The following is a 21803-nucleotide window of genomic DNA, read 5'->3' on the forward strand; positions in this document are numbered from 1 at the left end:
TGAAACGTTTCTGAAGTTCACTTGGGTTTTGTTACTGTTGTTGTAGAATGACCTTTCAGCAGTAGATAAGTCTAAGGAAATGAAATGTTCTGGATATCCTAACTGACTAAATGTACCATATATGTGGTTAATCTCTCTCTCTCTCTCTCTCTCTCTCTCTCTCTCTCTCTCTAAAAACTGAGGGTCACAAATTCTATAAGCCCGAAGGAACAATCCTGAAATTACACTTTTCTTAACATAGGCTGAGTGATTAGAAAAGTAGTGTATGTAACTCTCTAAGTGGGTGGGCTTCCTATATACATTAAATATGTATTGATTACCTGATCGGTGTACTTCAACGTCAAAAAATGGTAAAATGCCATTATTTCCCCATGCAACGCTAAATTGAATCCCCGGGGAAAGGATATTAAGTGCTGTGAAGCACGAATTAAAACACTCATTATTGTGGGAAAATATTGCAAAAATATCGTCAACTTATCGAATCCCAAAAATAGGACGTAAGTTTAGGGGAATTGTTGTAAGTAATTCAGCCTCAAAGTAATCCACAAACAAAGTAGCAATTGCTGGAGAAAGGGGAGAGTCCATAGCGACTCCGAATTTTTTTTTGGTTATTTAGCCATCAAAATTAAAAATGGTGGACTTGACGTAAACCTTCACCAATTAAAGGAATAGTTTAATGACAATGGGAACAACAAGCACACCTTCTGAATTTTTTCTTTCTAGAAATGATCAAAGTAAGTATACCTTAGTTTTACCAGACCACTGAGCTGATTAACAGCTCTCCTAGGGCTGGCCCGAAGGATTAGACTTATTTTACGTGGCTAAGAACCAATTGGTTACTTAGCAACGGGACCTACAGCTTATTGTGGAATCCGAACCACATTATAGCGAGAAATGAATTTCTATCACCAGAAATACATTCCTCTAACTCTTCATCAGCCGGCCGCGGGAATTGAACTCCGGCCCATCGAGTGACAGTCTGAAGCTCAACCGATTCGGCCAACAAAGGGCTAGAAATGATCAAACACCGCTTAACAGTACAATTGTGAACAAGGCTTTAACATCAAAACTAACTATCCGTTCACTCAAATTACAACTCTTTAATCTTTCAGCGAATTTGGAGGAGCGCATTAAATGGGCGTTTGAAAATTTTCCCAAACAAAGGGTGAGGCAATCTGTCAACCACTGTTGCTCCAATTGGACGGAGAGGACACCCTTCTTTATGAATTTTAGGAATTCCGTAAAAAATAACACATAGTCTACAATAGTTGGATGCTCGCCAAGGAAACAAGGCCTTCACCTCCGAAGACGTTCTCACAGACCAGTTAATATGCCTGACAGCCAATCTACAACTGGATATTTTAGAAGAAATTGCTCCTTCGGCCAGCTAACGACTTAATTTCCTATACAATAACGAAGAATACGCCTTCAAGAGATGATGATGCTCAAAGAAGACCTCCAGACCGACAGTTTCCACTGAATTGTCTTTTAAAAATGATGTATTTGTACTTTTATGTCTTTGTAAACTTTGCATTTTCTCTCAATGAAGCTGAAGAGGACCTTAGTAAAGGTCGGAACTTCTGTTCTGCATTTACTCACTTAAATTTTGTTGTTAAAAGTGGTTTTTTCTTAACCATTCAAGACAAACACGAAGAACGTGTTTTCATCACTGGATATATATTTATACACACACACGCGCATACACACGCGCGCGCGCACACACACACACACACACACACACACACACACACACACACACACACATATACATATACACATATATATATATATATATATATATATATATATATATATATATATATATATATATATATATATATATATATATATATATATATATGTGTGTGTGTGTGTGTGTGTGTGTGTGTGTGTATATATAAATATATATCCAGTGATGAAAACACGTTCTTCGTGTTTGTCTTGAAATGGTTAAGAAAACCACTTTTAACAACAAAATTTAAGTGAGTAAATGCAGAACAGAAGTTCCGACCTTTACTAAGGTCCTCTTCAGCTTCATTGAGAGAAAATGCAAAGTTTACAAAGACATAAAAGTACAAATACATCATTGTGTGTGTGTGTGTGTGTGTGTGTGTGTGTACTGAACGAATGTGTACCACGTACATATTAATAGTTTAGTACACCCACGTGGAGAACCAGCACTAGCTGTTTCCCTGTTTCCCAGATTGGTCCATTTTACCTCTCAGACATTATTTTTTGCCTGACTGCCATAACATTTAGAATTTACGACCTAAGTTATATATGGTTGTTGAAGGGGTCTAAAGGGTATGTAATTGATGGATTAGATTATTATAATTTTTGCACACTTAATGGGTTTCCCATATAATCCTCTTGAGGGCGAGAGAGAGAGAGACACTTGCATAGAGATATATATATATATATATATATATATATATATATATATATATATATATATATATATATATATATATATATATATATATATATATATATATATATATATATATATATATATATATATATATATATATATATATATATATATATATATATATATATATATTTATTTATATATATACATATATATATGCATGTATGTATGTATATATATATATATATATATATATATATATATATATATATATATATATATATATATATATATATATATATATATATATATATATATATATATATATGTGTGTGTGTGTGTGTGTGTGTTTTGTGTGTGCGTGCGTGCGTGTGTGTGTGCATACAAATCTTACCTACAGTTTTCTCGAAGTTGTTAAAATGAACTGCGTTTGCAATTTTCATTGTTCCAAGACTAATATTATTTAGTCTTAAGAATATTTTCATATTCCCGCTCTTTAATATTAATTTGTAAAGTGATTAATAGATTAATATGGAGGAGTTGGTATTACCATTATTCTTAGGTTCACGAGTTTTTTCCTTTTTAGTTTTCTGTAAAAGAAAACTATTGTGCCGTCTTTGTTTGTCCGTCCGCACTTTATTCTGTCCGCACTTTTTCTGTTCTCCCTCAGATCTTAAAAACCACTGAGGCTAGAGGGTTACCAATTGGTTTTTGATCATCCACCCTTCAGTCATCAAACATGCCAAATTGCAACACCCTAGCCTCAATAGTTTTCATTTTATTTAAGGTTAAAGTTAGCCATAATCATGCTTCTGGCAACGATATAGGATAGGCCACCAACGGCTATGGTTAAAGTTTCATGGGTCGCGGCTCATACAGCATTACACCGAGACCACCGAAAGGTAGATCTGTTCTCGGTGGCCTTGATTATACGCTGTACAGGAAACTCGATTGCGCCGAAGAAACTTCTGCTAATTTTTTACTTGTATTTTTTTTTATTATTTTATTATAATAAAGATCGGTATATTGGTTTTACTTCCAGTCAGTGATATGTCCTTTATAGCTCGTGTAAGGATAAGGACAGTCCCAAATAAACAGAATACTAAAATCTCTTGGTTTTTTCACAACTCCATCAGAGGCTTCTTCAGGGTGAAGAAGACTTCGCTGGCGTTGGCAGGTAGGTCTGCTCTCCTCAAAGTGCTGATAGTGAGTGAGTACTGACATTGAATGGTATAAGTATCCCAGAAATGAGCTACAGTAAGAGAGTGGGTGGTGGTGGTTGGAGAGGATGTTGGAAGGGGTGAAAGGATGCTGGCAGTTGGAAAATGATGTTGGTATTTGTAAAATGGTGGGTGAGAGCAAAATAGAGGTTAAATGTTAGGAAAAGATCAGTATATTGGAGGCCTGGCTTTAGTCACCTTGCCTGTTTAAAGTCATTCATGTGTGATATTTTGATTTCGATTATTTTGATTCTACCCCATGACATAAATAACGAGACCCAAGGGAGAATTGGAAAGAGACAGAAAAGGAGTTACATAGGTCTCTCATTGGACTGGAGTTTCTCCATTATTGTTTATTGTCTTAATAATAGCAAATTCTTTCTCTCACATCCACCCAAACTTGTCCACACTCGCTGATTCCTTTTAGTTTACAGTTAAAAGAATATTGACAGCAAGACAGGGAACTGTAAACAGAGTCAAATGGCTTAGCTCACCTATCCTAGATCACTTGTATTTTCATTGGCTGGTGAGAAATGAGTTAAACCGGAGAGAGGACTGGGTGTTCTTGCTTGTTGATGCTTTAGTCAAATCGTTGTTTACAAGAATCAGATAAAAAGGAAGTAGGAAGATAATCTTAACACTAGGCAGCAAAAGGAATACAAAGTAGTACATAGAGCAAAGAGCCAGGGAAGTTTCATCTGGTGCAGAGAAATAAGTTAAGTGTAGGATCATTTATCAGATAATTGGGTTTAGATCTGGTCATATTGATAGGGATACAAGAGATCAAGTACCTAACACTGAAAAAAGAACAATTCAACAAGGGAAGTAAAATCGTGACATAAACCTTCAATATCTAGAATGACAAAAAGACCTTATTGCATCCAGACAACACACTCGAGATTTTTAGCATCAGGTTTTGAAATCAGTGATAAGTGATCTCTTCATGTAAGAGGAAACTTTTGTTATACGAATAGCTGAATAGTTTGAGGAAAAAAATTCCTAAACGTTAGATGTTTATCATAACAATAGGAACATGTGCTGTGTGTTGAATAAATTGAGTCATCTTACTAATACAAAAAAAACGTGGGTTATTATTATTCCAAAATTAATAAAGTTGTGGCTGAGTCACTCTGTCTGGTGGATTTGAAATTCAAGTCATTTATGTAGACAGCTCAGACAATAAGTAGACAGATATCATAAGGAAGCTGATTGAAGAAGGCATAACAATAGACTATGTAGTAAGAATATTTCATTACATTCACTGGTCATTGGTTATTGTATTTCATAGATTTAGTAAACTGAACTAGTAGACTTTGTTTCATGACAAAAAGCAAAAGCTGTAAACATTAAGTCACCATGGTGATAATGGTTATGTTATGATCAAATAAATTCTTATACTTCTTGTGATTGATTAGTTTAAGCACCAACAAAGTCATCTCACCAGTGTGGGGTAAAATTCCAACGTACGTGGGAAATGTTTCATTATTTTATGTTCTGATTTCAAATTTTACAGTAGAAAGAGTATCTAAAATTTAGATGAAATAAACAACTTAATAGGTCACTATACTTGTTACAATCCACAAATGGGTAAATATAACCAGAAAACTCTATAGATTAAAGCATACAAAGGTGACGATATTTATTTCAGCTTCTGTAAAACTACCAGAAATCGACTTTCTTGATAGTGTCATAGTCTAATCATTATTAATAACTTTTGCCTAGCAGGGGTTCGAACTCCACCTGAGGCGAATGAATTATTTCACTTGCTTTATTCTTTCAAGGGTCTCAACGGAAATCTTTTCCAAAATAAAAAGAGACAAATTTAGCGTTACTGCCGATACCGGTAGATACTCTTTTTCTTTCATATGAGGGAGTGACATGGCTAGCGTGCCTTCGGATAACTTTGGTCTACGATTACAAGAGAGAGAGAGAGAGAGAGAGAGAGAGAGAGAGAGAGCTATTTTGATCTACTACTAAATGAGAGAGAGAGAGAGAGAGAGAGAGAGAGAGAGAGAGAGAGAGAGAGAGAGAGATAGACTATTTTTTATCTACTACTATATTAAAGAGAGAGAGAAATAGATAGACTATTTTTTATCTACTACTATATTAAAGAGAGAGAGAAAGTGGGGGGCTATTTTTTATCTACTATATTAGAAAGAGAGAGAGAGAGAGAGAGAGAGAGAGAGAGAGAGAGAGAGAGAGAGAGAGAGAGAGTATCTCTTCCGAGTTCGGGGGCACTAATATTTACCTCATTAAGGTCAGGCACAGAGAAGGCACATCCATTAATTATGATTGATGAATCGCATCCGAACTCGGTCGCGCGCATAAAAAGTGATAAATGAAGAGTCTTGTTGAAATAACAGGATTTGCCAGTTAATCAGCGGTTGCATCCATCTAAGTTTTATACTTCATTTTCCATGTAAATCCTTATATCTCTTTTTTAAACCAGTGACATGTTCCCAATACATATACCAACTTTTCTCAAAATGGAAACAACGATAAAATAAAAAGAAACGTAACCTTATTAACCTATTTCTAAAATTTAATAATGGAACAATTGTCTTCAACCGAAAGAAAATATTCCCATTAATCTATATGTGAGTTTTGCTCGAAGCGCCTCTTCAGTTCTTACATTCCAAATTCCTTTCAATGAATAGCATATTCCAGATATCATGAAAAGTAATCCACATATTTTGAATGGATCTGTGAAGCCGCAACTGGCAGAATTGATCTCTATCAAGTCTTTGAAAATCACGATAGTTTTCTCATGCGTTGCATTTAGTTTTCATTAAATGTAAAAGAGTAATGTTATAATCCGGTGGCTGGAAATTGGATGGTAAAGTAACATAGAATTTGGACTGAAGGGAGGACAGTAATGTCCTCAGATTTTCAGGAGAGCATCAATAGATTAACAATAAATGAAGCTTGACATTGCTTTTCTGTTTTGTAGGAATTTCATCTTTTATCAATGTCCGATAGATATCATCATTATTGTCCACGTTCATATATGCATTCATTCTTTTGACTTTAACCAGACCAGAAATCACTTGAGTTATAGGTGTTCAGAGAACAGAATTTAACCGTTTGAAAAAGATAGCAAGAAGTCAAATCAAATATAAAAAAATATCAATTAAAACATAGTACATTGAAATCAACAGCGTTTCGTTAAACAATAAAAAGCATAACTCTTTAAGACAGTGACAGCATAACACTACTAACTGCACATTGGCACAGCTTTAACTGAGTAACCTGCTTCGTTCAAAGCATGTGCTTGATTTAATTCCTACGGTAAAAAACGGTGAATGTGACGTGAATGACGTAACTTATAACTAAGTTTGACGGGAAAGATACATACAACCGTACATAAGTGGAAAAGTGAGTGGGCAGTACATGAATTCAAGGGTATGGTAAGTCTTATTCGTATATATATTGTTACGTGGGTTATTTGGCTGATGAGTTTAATTATTAATTTTTTAATTATTGCCTTGCTTAACCTAGGACCCACTTAATCCTATCAATTAAGGCTGAAAGTTACCTAAAAAAAAGACAGATAATTTAACATAACTAGATTTGGTCACCAGTTGAGACTAGATTACTGAATATAGTGATTTATTCTGAACACATGAACTAAATCAACAATAGTAGTCAAACAACTAGTTCAACAAAGCAAAATATTAACTGATTTCTTACGGGAGCTAACAACAGCTCCAACTTCATCCCACTTTGGACACAAAGCATTTCAACATAAAGGGGTGAATAACGCAACGGCTCAGGGTTTCTTGTGATGTGTCTAAAAGGCAACTGCAAGTGCATGAATTGAGGATCCTGGTATCAAGGATGCCAATTCTTCTCAAAACAAGAGGGTGGCCAGGTCCAAGGCATGCACAATTCTGGAAGAGACATATCCAGATAACATTCTAGTATCAAAAAAACTCTCACTTGTCATTAACTGACTGCAAGAGATGAATCTTAGATCAAGAATATTACTTTAACACCATGGAGGATAATTATGCAATTCCGCTAGGCAACAAGTGTACTTAATATATTTGACTTCATAAATGGGATATGGTTTTGCTAGGATTTGCTTAGTCAATGAATGTTAAGAGAGGGAAACTTGAAACACGAAAATGAGAGTTTAAGTTGAAGGGAAAGAGAACTGGTGGTAACTGTTACCTTCGGACTTACCGCTGGAATAGATAATGCAGTGATCAATTGCATCAAAAGTCCTTGCCTCGTTGGGATGCAATTCTTTTCCCAAATTCGAGACTGAAACAAAGGTTAAGTGGGCAGCCAGAAACGTATCTGGTTCAGTTGGACTTTACTCTGTGTCTGATCTTTGAAGCTTTGGGGAGCTTGGGTCATCACTGGTATCGGCTCCTTCCACAAGCCAACTTGGTGAGGGTGCAGGTATCGTCTGTAGAATGACAAAAACTCGCCAGTACAAAGGTCATAGAAAATTGAGCTCAAGGTACAATCTAGCTAAGGTTGGTCCCAGCAGAACCTTTCCTCTTTGATATGCCTCTCAACTAAAATTCCTACCCCTTTTGATGGTTGGGATTTGGTCACAACAACTCCTGCTCACCTGCTTCCCTACATGGTATGCCCTCTTACTTTAACAAAGAGAGAGCTTTTTTTGTATTTCGATTAAATCAGGGAAGGGAGGTCGAACTCCTATTGAAAATATTTACAATATGCACATGCATACATACATATATATATATATATATATATATATATATATATATATATATATATATATATATATATATATATATATATATATATATATATATATATATATATATATATATATATATATATATATATATATATATATATATATATATATACATATATATATATATATATATATATATATATAAAAACAGATCAGACATACATATCATTCATATGATGAAGCAGATAAAGGCATCGTATTCCTGCCCTTTATCTGCTTCATCGTATATATATATATATATATATATATATATATATATATATATATATATATATATATATATATATATATATATATATATATATATATATATATATATATATATATATATATATATATATATATATATATATATATATATATATATATATATATATATATATATATATATATATATATATATATATATATATATATATATATATATATATATATATATATATATATATATATATATATATGACTATTTATCACATCGCCGTGATTCATATACAATCAGAAAGCTACAAACGTCCTTTAATATCCAATTCACTCTGCCCCGAAGTAATATATTTTCATATATGTTACGAAGGGAATTTTTAGTTGATAATAAGTTCACCGTCCCCATATATTATCAACTAAAATTCCTTCAGTAACATATATGAAAATATATAGGCAGAGTGAATTGATATTAAAGGACGTTTGTAGTATTCTGATTATATATATATATATATATATATATATATATATATATATATATATATATATATATATATATATATATATATATATATATATATATGTGTGTGTGTGTGTGTGTGTGTGTATGTGTGTGTATGAGTTTCACCACATCACCATGATTCATATACAAGCATTAAGCTACAAACGTCCTTTAATATTCGATTTTCTCTACCTCAGAAATAATATATTTTAATATATGTTACCTAAAGGGGAATTTTTTAGTTGATAATAAGTTCGTCGTCTCGTGGGTTCGAACCAAGGAGGACAAGAACTTAAGACTACAGTGACACACATTTGACCACACGGCCAACAAATGAGTTATAAGTTGACACCAACTCCCACCTACAAATCACTTTCGAACTCAGGTATTTGTAATTAGAATCAATATCAACCCACCACTTCCATGTTAACCACGCAGTGCATTTGTTGCATGCAGCCATATTATGAATGAATTTTATCACATCACCGTGATTCATATACAAGCATTAAGCTACAAACGACCTTTAATATCCGGTTCGCTCTACCTCGGATATAATATATTTTCATATATGTTACCCAAAAGGGAATTTTTTAGTTGATAATAAGTTCGTTGTTTCATGGGTTCTAACCAAGGAGGACAAGAACTCAGGACTATGGTGACGAGCATTTAACCACATGGCCAACAAGTGAGGTATAAGTTGATACCGACTCCCACCTACAAATCACTGTTGAACTCAGGTACTTGTAATTCGAATCGATATCAACCTACCTCTGCCATGTTAACCATGTAGTGCGTTTTTCGTACGCAGCCAAATTATGAATGAATTTTATCACATCACCGTGATTCATATAACAGCATTAAGCTACAAACGTCCTTTAATATTCAATTTGCTCTACCTCAGAAATAATATATTTTACTATATGTTACCTGAAGGGGAATTTTTGAGTTGATAATAAGTTCATTGTCTTGTGGGCTCAAACCACATGGGGCAAGAACTCAGGATTACAGTGACACACATTTATCCATACAGCCAACAAGTGAGGTATAAGTTGATACCGACTCCCACCTACAAATCACTGTCGAACTCTGGTATTTGCAATTAGAATTGATATCAACCCACCTCTGCCATGTTAACAATGTAGTGGTCCTACACACGATCCTACATCATTTATTACATGATGACCAACATCAGGTAGGAAGAACAACACGTTGGCAGTGCTGGAATAATCGAAATATCACCTTGGACACTCCAGTGGTTGACAGTTGGAATTTATTATCGTACAAATTGGCAAAAAGCTTCACTGCATACGGAAGATGAATTTCTTTTCACGTTGCTCGGTACTGATTACCTGGAAGAAATGACTGAGAATTCTAGATTAAAACTTTACAGGAATGTAGATCATTACATTTGGAAATCTTTTTTTTGGAAGGCACTTGGAGGGTAAATGTATTAGATGCAAATAGGGATTTAAGAAGGGAAGGATTTTTTTGATTCATGATTAGGTTATTGTACAAGTTGCTGTACATGTAAATTCATACACAATTCTGCGTTAAGGAGTATGATGTCATTGCAAAGATAATGAGTTATAATTTATTATGTTACGTTAAAAAGTCCATAAAACCAATATAAAAAATAAGTATCACAAGAAGAAATTATCCATTTAAGAAAGTGTTTTGTCACGTTTTTTCTCAAGATGATGAGGGGTGGAAGGCTAATTATTGCAGCAATTCACTTGATAATAGGAAAGAAGTAAAAAGGCATAGTAGTATAAACTACATATTTCTTAACAAAAAAGATGTCTATTCTCATACAATAATAATGAATGAGTTTAAATTAGAACTGAGGGATTGGTTTAATTTTTATGAATTGGACAGTGAAGTTTACTTTCATTATAGCAACAAATATCATAAAAAGACATCATTGGCTGAGTCCTGTACCAAATTGTCTGTATCACATGGAAATATTGTTTTAGATTTCTATTGAAATACAGCGGCAAACTCTCATGGAATTGGCGCTAACCTGTCCACACGTGCAATTACATGTCAGTCAGTGGGAAGATGTTTAGGTAATACCATCTGTTCATCCGTTCTGGTGAGTGGACTGTCTCCGCCCACAAACTGTTGTCTAAACGTAAGTTTTAACGGCAGTTTCGATGAACTGTCAGAAGAAATGACAGGTAAACTTGGGGGTGTTAGGGAGGAGAAAGCGGGGGATAGAGAGAGATAGTTTGCCGAATGTCATTCAGAATTTTTTCGGGCAGCGCTGGGTATATATATATATATATATATATATATATATATATATATATATATATATATATATATATATATATATATATATACATATATATATAAACCTTTTATAAAAATATTAGCTCTAAAGGAGATCATGACATCGGTCAAGTTCTTTCCAAGCATTACATGATTCACCGGCTACAACATATACCTACAGCATACATCTTCAAATAAGAAAAATCTAAATACTTTCAATGCCAGCAAAAATGGTTGAGTCTAAATTTATGAATATACTTGGACTGGTGTTATTTTTAATTATCGTAGCAATATGGCAAAAACTTTCCTCATTCCCATTTACAAATTTTAAATAATGACCAAATGCCAGTTTGCTTGAATTCCGTTAACGGGCTGTGTTCAGATGACTGAAACGAATCGCAGTTGGTTTACTAATATCAATCATCCTCCTAAGATGGTCTTCCCACAGCATTACTTCATAAAAAAACTGAATTATGTGGCTGATGTTGTCGCCAATAAATTACATGAAGAAATAATCGTTGAGATCCTTCGTGGCGTAGTTAGATGATGGACGATACACGAGGAAAAGCGCAATTTCTGACAGAAATTGGAGTTTCATAGTGAAAATGCAGTCTGCAGTGCCATGATACATCTGAGGCACCAAAGATTCTGCCCACACCCTTTTGATTAATATTCGGTTTCGTTTATTTCCTCAGGTGTCGATATTGAGTCATATGACTGAGACAGTTTTTATAAATAAATCTTCTGATCTTAGCAAGTTCCAGTTGCATTGATCCAGGAATATCTGAATAAATATGTAAAACAATTAATACAAGCTAAACGGACAACAAATATTCTTCATAAGAAAAGAAAACGGCAATAAAAGAATCGAATGAAATGAAGAAGATTGAGTGACAGTGATAATAAAAAAAAAAAGTTGAAGTGTAGCACTGCGCTTCTCCCAGGAAAACGTAAAGACAATGGGCGAAGGAAAGAAGCATGAGTAACCAGAGGCAGAAACTAATGATGATTTATGATTCTCCTTCATCATAGTTCTGTTGGATATCAACGCTGAAAGGAGGCTTTGTGGAACGTATCTTCAGACAGAAGCCCCGACATAAAAAACAAGACATTCTCACATGGCAAGGCGTATTCTGCACGGACCGTATATTGTGATTTGTATTTGGTGACAGAGAGAGAGAGAGAGAGAGAGAGAGAGAGAGAGAGAGAGAGAGAGAGAGAGAGAGAGAGAGAGAGAGAGAGAACTTATTTGAAGGGGCGAACTCATTCAAAGTCTGTCTTGATGTCCTCGCATGGACGTCTAAGTTTAACAAAGTCAATCTTTGTAAAATCACGTATTGTCTCCCCGAACGTCCTGATGCACGTAGATTAAACCCTCAGTCCATATTAGATGCTCAAAACTGAACCATGGAATATTTTTCGTATCTCTTTTACGAGACAGGTGTTCATTAACACCATGGTAGAAACTTATTTAAGTTGAACCGCTAGTATATTGCCTCACTCTTAATTCTATTAAGGCTTTAATTCCATACTACAGGGCACTAACGGAAAGAAGTGTTCCTTTTCCTCCTAAGGTAATGGTCGGAGTATTTTAGATGTAATATCTATGTTTTGGGTTGTTATGATCAAAGCAAGTACAGAATTCCAATATATTGCGAATTACGTGCATTAGGACAGACTAACCTCAGTGTTAATCATAAAAAGTAACTAAGTATACTCTTTGCTGTTAAAATTTCCCTAATAGATTTTCATAATTACTTAATTCCCTGAAGCTGTGCAAATAATTCCGATACCTATTAAAACAAACTTCAGATTCCTTTCTAGCCAAAGAATAAATACTTTTATGCTTCCCATTTTTCTTGGCGAATTAGTAAAGCACTTATCTGTACGGGTTCTTGCTCATACGAAAAACTGAAAAATATAGAGCGAGTGGCAAGCCCTGGAAAAACGCCTTCACGAAAATGTTAAAACTGCTTTTAAACTCTTGTTGAAACCATTTAATATTAAGTTTCTCGTAAGAGAAGGAATGACAAATCTATATCCAAAGCCAGTAAAAGCCTTGGATACCTGTGACAATAAACCGCATAACAACTGAAGTTTTCAAGGAGCGTCATTTTCAGGATAATGTATTTTGTTTGAGGACTCATTAATCAACACAGAATGGTGAGATGGTAACCCGGCTATTTTCAAATTAATAATTTTAAAAATCTGCAATAATGTGGAGGGCCACAAAGTTAATAATAAGAAAGATTCTTCAGAACTTTGCTTCTGTTGTTGTCGAATTATGGATTTTGCTTCTATTTTGTTGAATTAAAATGAAATGCTTGTCAATTTTAACGTATTGTCGCGCAACAGTCATATTTCTTTTCTAAAATTAGGTACATAAGTGGTCCCAGAATGCTATATATCGCGAACTTATGCAAAAATGATTGCGCGTATTCTCCATTTGGTGGAGAAAGGACGTTGGCGTTGTGACCTAGATTAGTTGTCGATCCCATTGGATGAGTGCATACAGAAGCAAAACAGTATAAGAAATTATATTAGGTGAAAATCAGGGAAATATCAAATAAAGTTCATGAATATGACTTTGTTTAATGCATTGCGGTTTGAAATGATGGTGATAGTGATAAGCTTTGAGATTTACCGAATACTATAATATTAGCAGGAAACTGTATTAAGTAAATATAACATACACATTAAATACTCAAAGAATACGTGTATCTAAATAAGCATTTATACAAGTCTTCTCAATTGGTCAAATGTGCCACATCTTCCAAATGACATGCATTCACTGCAGTGATTAGGACGATATGGACCAATTTCGTATCATAATTTCGGAGTAGATTTCAGGGACCAATACCGCCAATAATGCACTGTAACTCTCGAAGGGAATCGTTTGATCTGCAGCATTTCATAGATGTTGCCAACGATGTGGCTATTTTCGAATACGCTTTCATATAAATACTCCTGAACCTCCTTTCTCTAAAAGCGACTGCTTGTAAATGTTATTCCCACCAATGTTGCGAGAAGATTCAATATGTATCCCATGAATTTGCATGTGGGGCCTATGAATGTTGGTTCTGTAAACTGACTTAATGAAAATATGATGTATGTTTTGTGTTTTATGGAACCAAAACATTAATGGTTAGTTCTTTAGTAATCTCAGAGCGTCGGAGAGTAGGCCGGGTATCCTTCAAACACTTTGTTATAAAATTGCTTTAAATTCTTGTGCACAGTCTTCGAACCATTTGATTCTATAACACAAAAAACGTTAGCAAAGACCCAAAAGGACTATTCCATCACTGTTATATTGGTTGCATTGCGAACCATCAAAAACATGGAGTCTCCCAAAACAGCATGTTCGTAAAAAGAACAACGTATAACTAGGGAGTATTAGCTTTATTGTGTTAGCCAGCACACAGTCGGAAAACTTCTGTTTTATTTTGTCTGGTTACTACAGCCGTTTATTGAAATTCTGAAAATGAAAGGAATTTTTCACTCTTGAAGTGCAAGATTGGCCTTTCCTTAACTTCGGTCCAAATTACAAAGAACATTAGCTGGGAATGATAGACATTTCAAACCTCTGCTTGCTAATAACGTACACAATCAGCAGTAAATGGCCACAATAACAATCTCTAATCAGCCTCCCCAAAAAAAAAAAAAAAAAAAAAACAGGCCAGTCAGTGAAGTACAGTTTTCGTCTGAAGATGAGCTGGAGCACCACCGAGGCAATTCTGGGAAGGAACAATTCCCCAGGACTAAAATGGGAAAATATGGCCTTTTAATGTTGCAGTGAACTGTATTAGTAGCAATGGCGCGATAAACAGGCGTTCTTTAAGTAACGCTTATTAAATCCTTTGCTCTTTTTAAAAGTGGCGCTATTTCCTAATGACTCCGATATTCCAAAAACACATCCTATTAAGCGATATTGGTCGGTTAGAGTGGTACCCAAAAACTACTTCCTTAGGTCGTACATTTAGGCCTTCATACTCTGCTTCCTCATAAGGGAAAAGTTGTTGATTTAAAGCACCAATATCCACCAGATGAGGTTTGCAATGCGGGAAGGGAAGGAAGGAGGATAGGGATAATAATGGCTCGTAAAAAATCAGTTCGTAGCTTTCATTAAAATGACTTTATAAAAGTTGTATTTCGTAGCTAATATAGCTTGACTGAGGAGTTAAGAAGAGTTAACGATGATTTGATATAAATATATATATATATATATATATATATATATATATATATATATATATATATATATATATATATATATATATATATATATATATATGAATGAAGAATAGAAATCTAACTGAATTTTCATAATTTCTTTCTAAAGTGTGTTTCATTACTTTTGCAATTAATTCTAAAGGGTCTTATTAAGGCCTTACATTATGACAAGAATATAGGCAATAAAAATTTATTAATGGAAATTCAACAGTGTCCTTGATTTAGTTAACAGTGCTTAGATATTCGACCAGGATCATGTATAATGAAAGTTCCTCACACATTCGTGATATTATCTAGGTAAATACTGGAAGACAATTGATAAGTACAAGCAGCGTTAATGCATCTTACACCAGTCCCTTACTATATCTCTAAACAAGATTCCATACCCTTACATTTGGGCTCATTCACAGGGTTTTAGACATTCGTCCCTGAGAATAAATAGGATAAACATCGGCAACTTACGCTCTGGCATATCTGGATCTACGTATATGACATGGACGACCCCTTGTAGCTGATCGTGAGTTCAAAGATCCTTCATAAATTCGTTGTCTAGAAATTCATTTTAGACGCTTCTCCTTTTTTATCTATGCATATGTAATTAGCAGATTCAAATTCATAAACGCCTCTAAATGGTTTTAAGATATTTCAGAGATTCGATATTTTTATTTGTATTCGATAAAGAAATTTCCACATTTAACTCCAACTTTCTTGAAAACTAACTAACATATAGAATTGTTCTTAATATTTCAAAGTCTTATAACAGAAGCTAAATCATTAATCTATTAACGCAGGTCTCTGTTTATGGCTTCTGTCATTATTTCTGTGACACCATTTTAAATTTTCTTCATCAAACTTCTGTTGCTGTTGAAGTCAGCTTTGCAACATTTTTCAATAATGATGGCCCAAAGTCCTCTATTTTTCTCTTTGTCCCTTGCTTTTTTTCCCTTTGTGTTTCTCAAATGCTCATCTGACCTTTCTATTCTACTGTTCTCAAACCATTATCTTTTCCCTATAGGCCGTCTTCAGAAGTTTGACGCTTTGGCAGATTAATTTATTTTTTCATTAACACTCAAACCATCAGAATAATTCATGATAATTAGCAAAATTAGTCCTACAGTTCTATTAGCGTTTCGACCTTCGAAATATTCACGAACATACTGAAAGATCATATTAAGGGCTTGGCTAAGTATATTTCTGGGAAGTTCGTCGTGATTTTCATGTCTGTGGGTCCCAGCTGTCCTTGTATGGAGTTTTGCTCTTAAATCTGGGGAGAGGCTCCATAAGACATTATTCAATATCAAGCTGAATTATAGGCCGTTTTTCTGAGAAAAGGCCCAGCCTCTTTCCCGGCCTGGAATTTACAGTAAATACGTTGTATGGTCATTGTTCCCTGCTCTTTCAAATAATATAAACATTTATATATTGGTTTCAAAATGAGGTAACTCAAAACTTAATGTAATTATATTTGCATCTATCCTTGTATGTATGTGTTTACAGAAACCAAATATTTAGTCTGATTATGATTTCTGAGCAAAAATTCATTCAGAAAATGAGTGAGCCAATGAAGCTGAAGTATAACACAATTACTGAAAACCTGCATGTTTTAGCAAATTTCCTACAATTTTGAAATTCTGTCGAAAACAAGTCAATTAATGCCTTACTACGAACTCTTTGATTCATTTACTGTGCTGTTGTCCACTGCTTTCAAAATACTAAATATTTTATTTTGCGGCACAGTTTTGCATTGCTGTTAAGCCTTTTTAAACATTTCTGATGTTGAGACGTACTCTCCTTGTGACTTCCTTAGGATTTCGGGAGATAGAAACAGTCCATATTTTGCTCTGACGATAAAAAACTAAGCTTCAAAAATCTCATGAGATATGGAGGCATTACCGTTCAAGATTTATAGGGTTTTATTTCAAAACAACAACAGACACAAAAAAAGGACGGAAAGCATATTACACATTAACTTGATTTTGAAATATCTCGTAAATCATAACGCATATATGTATACTTCCTTTCTTCATCCTTTTTCTTTACTTTTAATTTTTACTAATTCTAAGAACGTTGGAATTAATACCGATAACAATTGATTAAAATCATGAATAGGATCCTAAATCCCAATTCAATGCAATCGAAAATAACCACTATTTTAATTATCTATATTAATCGCTATCCCAAAGCTAATTTAAGGCGTATATGTTCATTGTTTCAGTGAAACACTCATCGCACTGTAAGCGCTGAAGAATAAATAGTTGCTATGATCCAAGTCACATTCCATATATCTTTTTCGTAGAATTATAATAAGTTAACTACTGCAGTTATATATATTCTTGGATATATTTTGAACAGTCAGAAAAGCAATTGATGGATGACCATGCCTTCCTGAATTATACGACTGATTTATCTCACTGTTGCTCTTGATTTCAAAAAGGAATTATGAAAAGTTGCAGATATTTCTCTGTACCTTTATTTCTATCTGAAATATAGTTTGACACGAATTATTACTATTATTCAAATAATTCTTTTTTCTCTTTGTAATATTTGCTAGGAAGGAGGAAGTAGCAGCTTGATAGAAATATGTTTCTAAGATTTTAATATTCTGATAGTTTAATATTTTTTCTCAATAGCTTCCCTAGTGGAAACCTAGATCTCTAACATAAGACCAATTTTCTTAATAGCTATTCAGTAGGGATTTAACTGTTTCTTGTTACGTTCTGAAAGTAATTTTCTTCACAGGAAAATATAATAGTCTGAGGTCTCTTGTATACTCATGATCAGTTTACTTAATGGTCATTTTCGTGTAATAAAGCACAAATAACCTTGTTATCTATCCAAAGTGACGTTTTGTTGAAATTGCCATGCAAGTCCAAAAGAGTTTAAAATTGTTAAACTTTATAGACATAGCTTTTGATTGCATAAAACAACTACCCAGCCCCCATTCTTTTCCTTTTCTAATTTCGGAACCTAATTTAGATAAAGGCATTAAATCACTTTCTTTTTCACCTTCCTTATTAAAAAAAAAAGAGAGAGAGACATGCATGGTAGGGTTCTAATAGGTCCTTTGGAAAAAATACTCGTTGATCAATTTTTTTATCTTTTTATTTGCTTTTCTCAATTTCGCAATTAAGGTTAATAACAATGGTATAATAAGAGAGAGAGAGAGAGAGAGAGAGAGAGAGAGAGAGAGAGAGAGAGAGAGAGAGAGAGAGAGAGAGATATTTATTTTCAGCCCTTTGGCATCTCTATGTATGTTTGTAGGTTTCTGCTTTTGACAACGGAATTGGTAGTCGTATATTTCGATAATATTCTTACAGTTTTCTTCTCTATAATATTATTATCAAGTTAAAACTTACTTTATTGTTGATCAAACATTTATATACTGTATATAAGGAAATAAAAATAAAAGCCATGATTCGATTTGACAGCTAGAACTCCACGATTTTACTTTTATATACAAAATATAAAATTTTTTATTAAAGATGCTTTTATTAAAATGCGCTAAAAAGTCATAAAATAATTTTTTGAGACGCAACAGGATTTTCTCACAATTAATCATGTCTACAAAAATTTAAATCGTGGGTCCCAAACATGGAAGGAATTGCTACAGAAATGAAAAAAAAATATATATATTTCTTTTCTTGTAGCATTTCCTTCCAATGTTTGGGGCCCACGCTTTTATTTTTGTAGACTTGATTAATTGTAAGGAAATCCTGGTGTCTCTCAAAAAATTATTATTTATTTATTTTATTATTTTTTTTTTTTTTTTTGCTTTTTAGTGCATTTTAATAAAAGCATGTTTAAATTTTTTTCTTTTACACTTTTTAGTTTTAACAGAAATTGGAACCGATCTATGATTGTAGTTAACTAAACTGATATCCGTTGACTGGGAAGAGGTGAGGGAAGGGGGAAGGGGAGGGGGAATGGGGAAGGGAGGGAAGAGGGAAGGGGAGGGGGAGTAAGAAGGTGAGGTGAAGGGGAAATGGGAGGGGAGGGGGAAGGGGAGGGAGAAGAGGGATGGAAGATGGAAGATGAGGGAAAGGGGAAGCTGAGGGGAAGAGGGAGGGAAGATTGAAGGCGAGGGGAGGGGAAAGGAAGGAGAAAGGACGAGAGAGGAAAGGGTAAGGGGGGAGGGGAGGGGAGGGGAGGCAGTAGGGCGAGGAAAGGAAAATGGGAGGGGGTGGAGGGAAAAGAGAAGGGGAGAGGTGGAGGAGGAAGGGGTAGAGGATGGAAAGAGAGTGGATGGGGAGGGGAGGGGAAGTGGGAGTGGTGGGGAGGGGAAGTGGAAGGGGATGGAAGAGGGAAGGGAAGGGGAGGACACAGCTAAATTAACACTTGATCGTGTGCTCCAGAAGGGGGGAGGGGAAGGGGAAGAGAGGGGATGGGAGGAGAAGGGGAGGGGAGGGGAGAGGAGGGGGAATGGGGAGGGATGGGGAAGGAGAGGGGAAAGAGTGTAGGGAGGGGAAGGGAAGAGCGAATGGGATGGGGAGGACATAGCTAAATTAACACTTGACCATGTTCTCCAGAAGGGGAGGGGGAAGAGTGAGGGGAGGAGAGGGGATGGGGAGGGGAGGGGGAAAGAATGGAAGAGGGAATGGGAGGGGAGGACAGCTACATTAACAATGGATTATGTGCTTCAGAAGGGGGAGGGGTTGGGTAGGGGGATGGAAAGGGAAGGGGGAGAGCGATGGAAGAGGGAACGGAGAGGAGTTATACAGAAGATAGATTCTGCCGAGTCAGAGAAGTTGTGAAAAATCTGAAGAGTTTCATACAAATCCTGAGATACTGGGAGAGGTCACTATAGGGTCACTAGAGCTCACTGCTGACCTACTGATCATGTAAGATTGTATTGTCACCGGGATTGAGTAACCATACAAAATTTCAAGTCTATCGGATGAAGGGAACAGGTCGAAAATTGAGTTACAAGATTTGACGACAGACAGACGGACAGGCGCAGAAGTCAAGTTAAATAAAAGCATGTAATAAACAAAAGTAGTGATCCATTTTCGGACTATACACCAATAAAATCCTCTTTCCATAATCTTACTTTCGACACATATATTTTGAAGTTTGAAAGGGAAGATGGATTTTTATTATCGGATGACTTTTCTCTCTCTCTCTCTCTCTCTCTCTCTCTCTCTCTCTCTCTCTCTCTCTCTCTCTCTCTCTCTCTCTTATGTTATGATATCCAACTGGAAATGTCATCAGTCTATATATAACTACCAAGATCATTTATATGAGAGTTTCCTAAACCGACATATAATGATGGAATGCATGTCATTATTTTTTCTGATAATACGTAAGTAAATAAATAAATAAATAACTAAATAATTTAATTAATTAAGTAATACATAGATAGATAAGCATGCATCTACAAAAAAGTAAATAGATAGAATAACAATAAAACAGGACTCGTCATCACAGACCCAAAGGAAATAGAAGGAAAAGAATAAAGAAGAAACCAACGACATCCATCCGAGGATAAGTGTTCCAAAATGTAGGTGAAGACGATCCGAAGACCATTCCATTTTGAAAAATTCTCAATATAAAAATTCGACGGTTGACGTGAAAGGTAATCACATCTTTTACACAGTGTTACATGAAGGGAGACATTGCATTGCAGAGGAGTTCGTTTCTTCGTTTTCGTAAGTCCCCGAAATCCGTTGGATCTGTGATGAGAAGTCCTGTTTTATTGTTATTTTATTTGTTTACTTATTTGTGGATGTAGGCTTATCTCTCTATTTATTATTTAATTAATTAAATTATTTATTTATTTATTTATTTATTTATTTATTTATTTATTTATTTATTTATTTATTTATTTACATGTGTATTTTCAGAAAAATAATGACTAATGCATTCCAAGATAATGTGTCGGTATGGAAAATCTTACAAATAATGTTGTTAGTTACGTATAGATAGAGGACTTTTCCAGTTGGATATCATATCATCATAACATAAAAGAGAGAGAGAGAGAGAGAGAGAGAGAGAGAGAGAGAGAGAGAGAGAGAGAGAGAGAGAGAGAGAGAGAGAGAGAGAGAGAGAGAGGAAAAAATAAACCAATGATGAATATTCATCCTCCCTTTCAAACTTCAAAAAATATGTGACGAAAGTAGGGTTATGTAAAGAGGTTTTTATTCGTGGATAGTCCGTAGATAGATTACTACTTTTGTTATATGGGTTTATAAAAATAAAATCAAAGGTAATTTATATACATATACTTATACATATACATATACATATACATACACACACACACACACACACACACAC

The 21803-nt window shown here is 34.6% G+C and overlaps 1 protein-coding gene across 1 annotated transcript in view; it reads right to left on the minus strand.

Annotated features, from left to right (window-relative positions):
- Positions 1-7909: 7909 nt before the first annotated feature.
- Positions 7910-21803, minus strand: part of LOC136851718 (uncharacterized) — a 32162-nt gene continuing 18268 nt past the window's right edge. The window contains exon 3 of the mRNA XM_067126061.1: positions 7910-8005. Within this exon, the coding sequence (XP_066982162.1) occupies positions 7910-8005 (96 nt within the window). The remainder of the gene's footprint in view (positions 8006-21803) is intronic.

This window comes from Macrobrachium rosenbergii, chromosome 24 (genome assembly GCF_040412425.1).
Source record: "Macrobrachium rosenbergii isolate ZJJX-2024 chromosome 24, ASM4041242v1, whole genome shotgun sequence".
Classification (NCBI taxonomy): Eukaryota; Metazoa; Arthropoda; class Malacostraca; order Decapoda; family Palaemonidae; genus Macrobrachium; species Macrobrachium rosenbergii.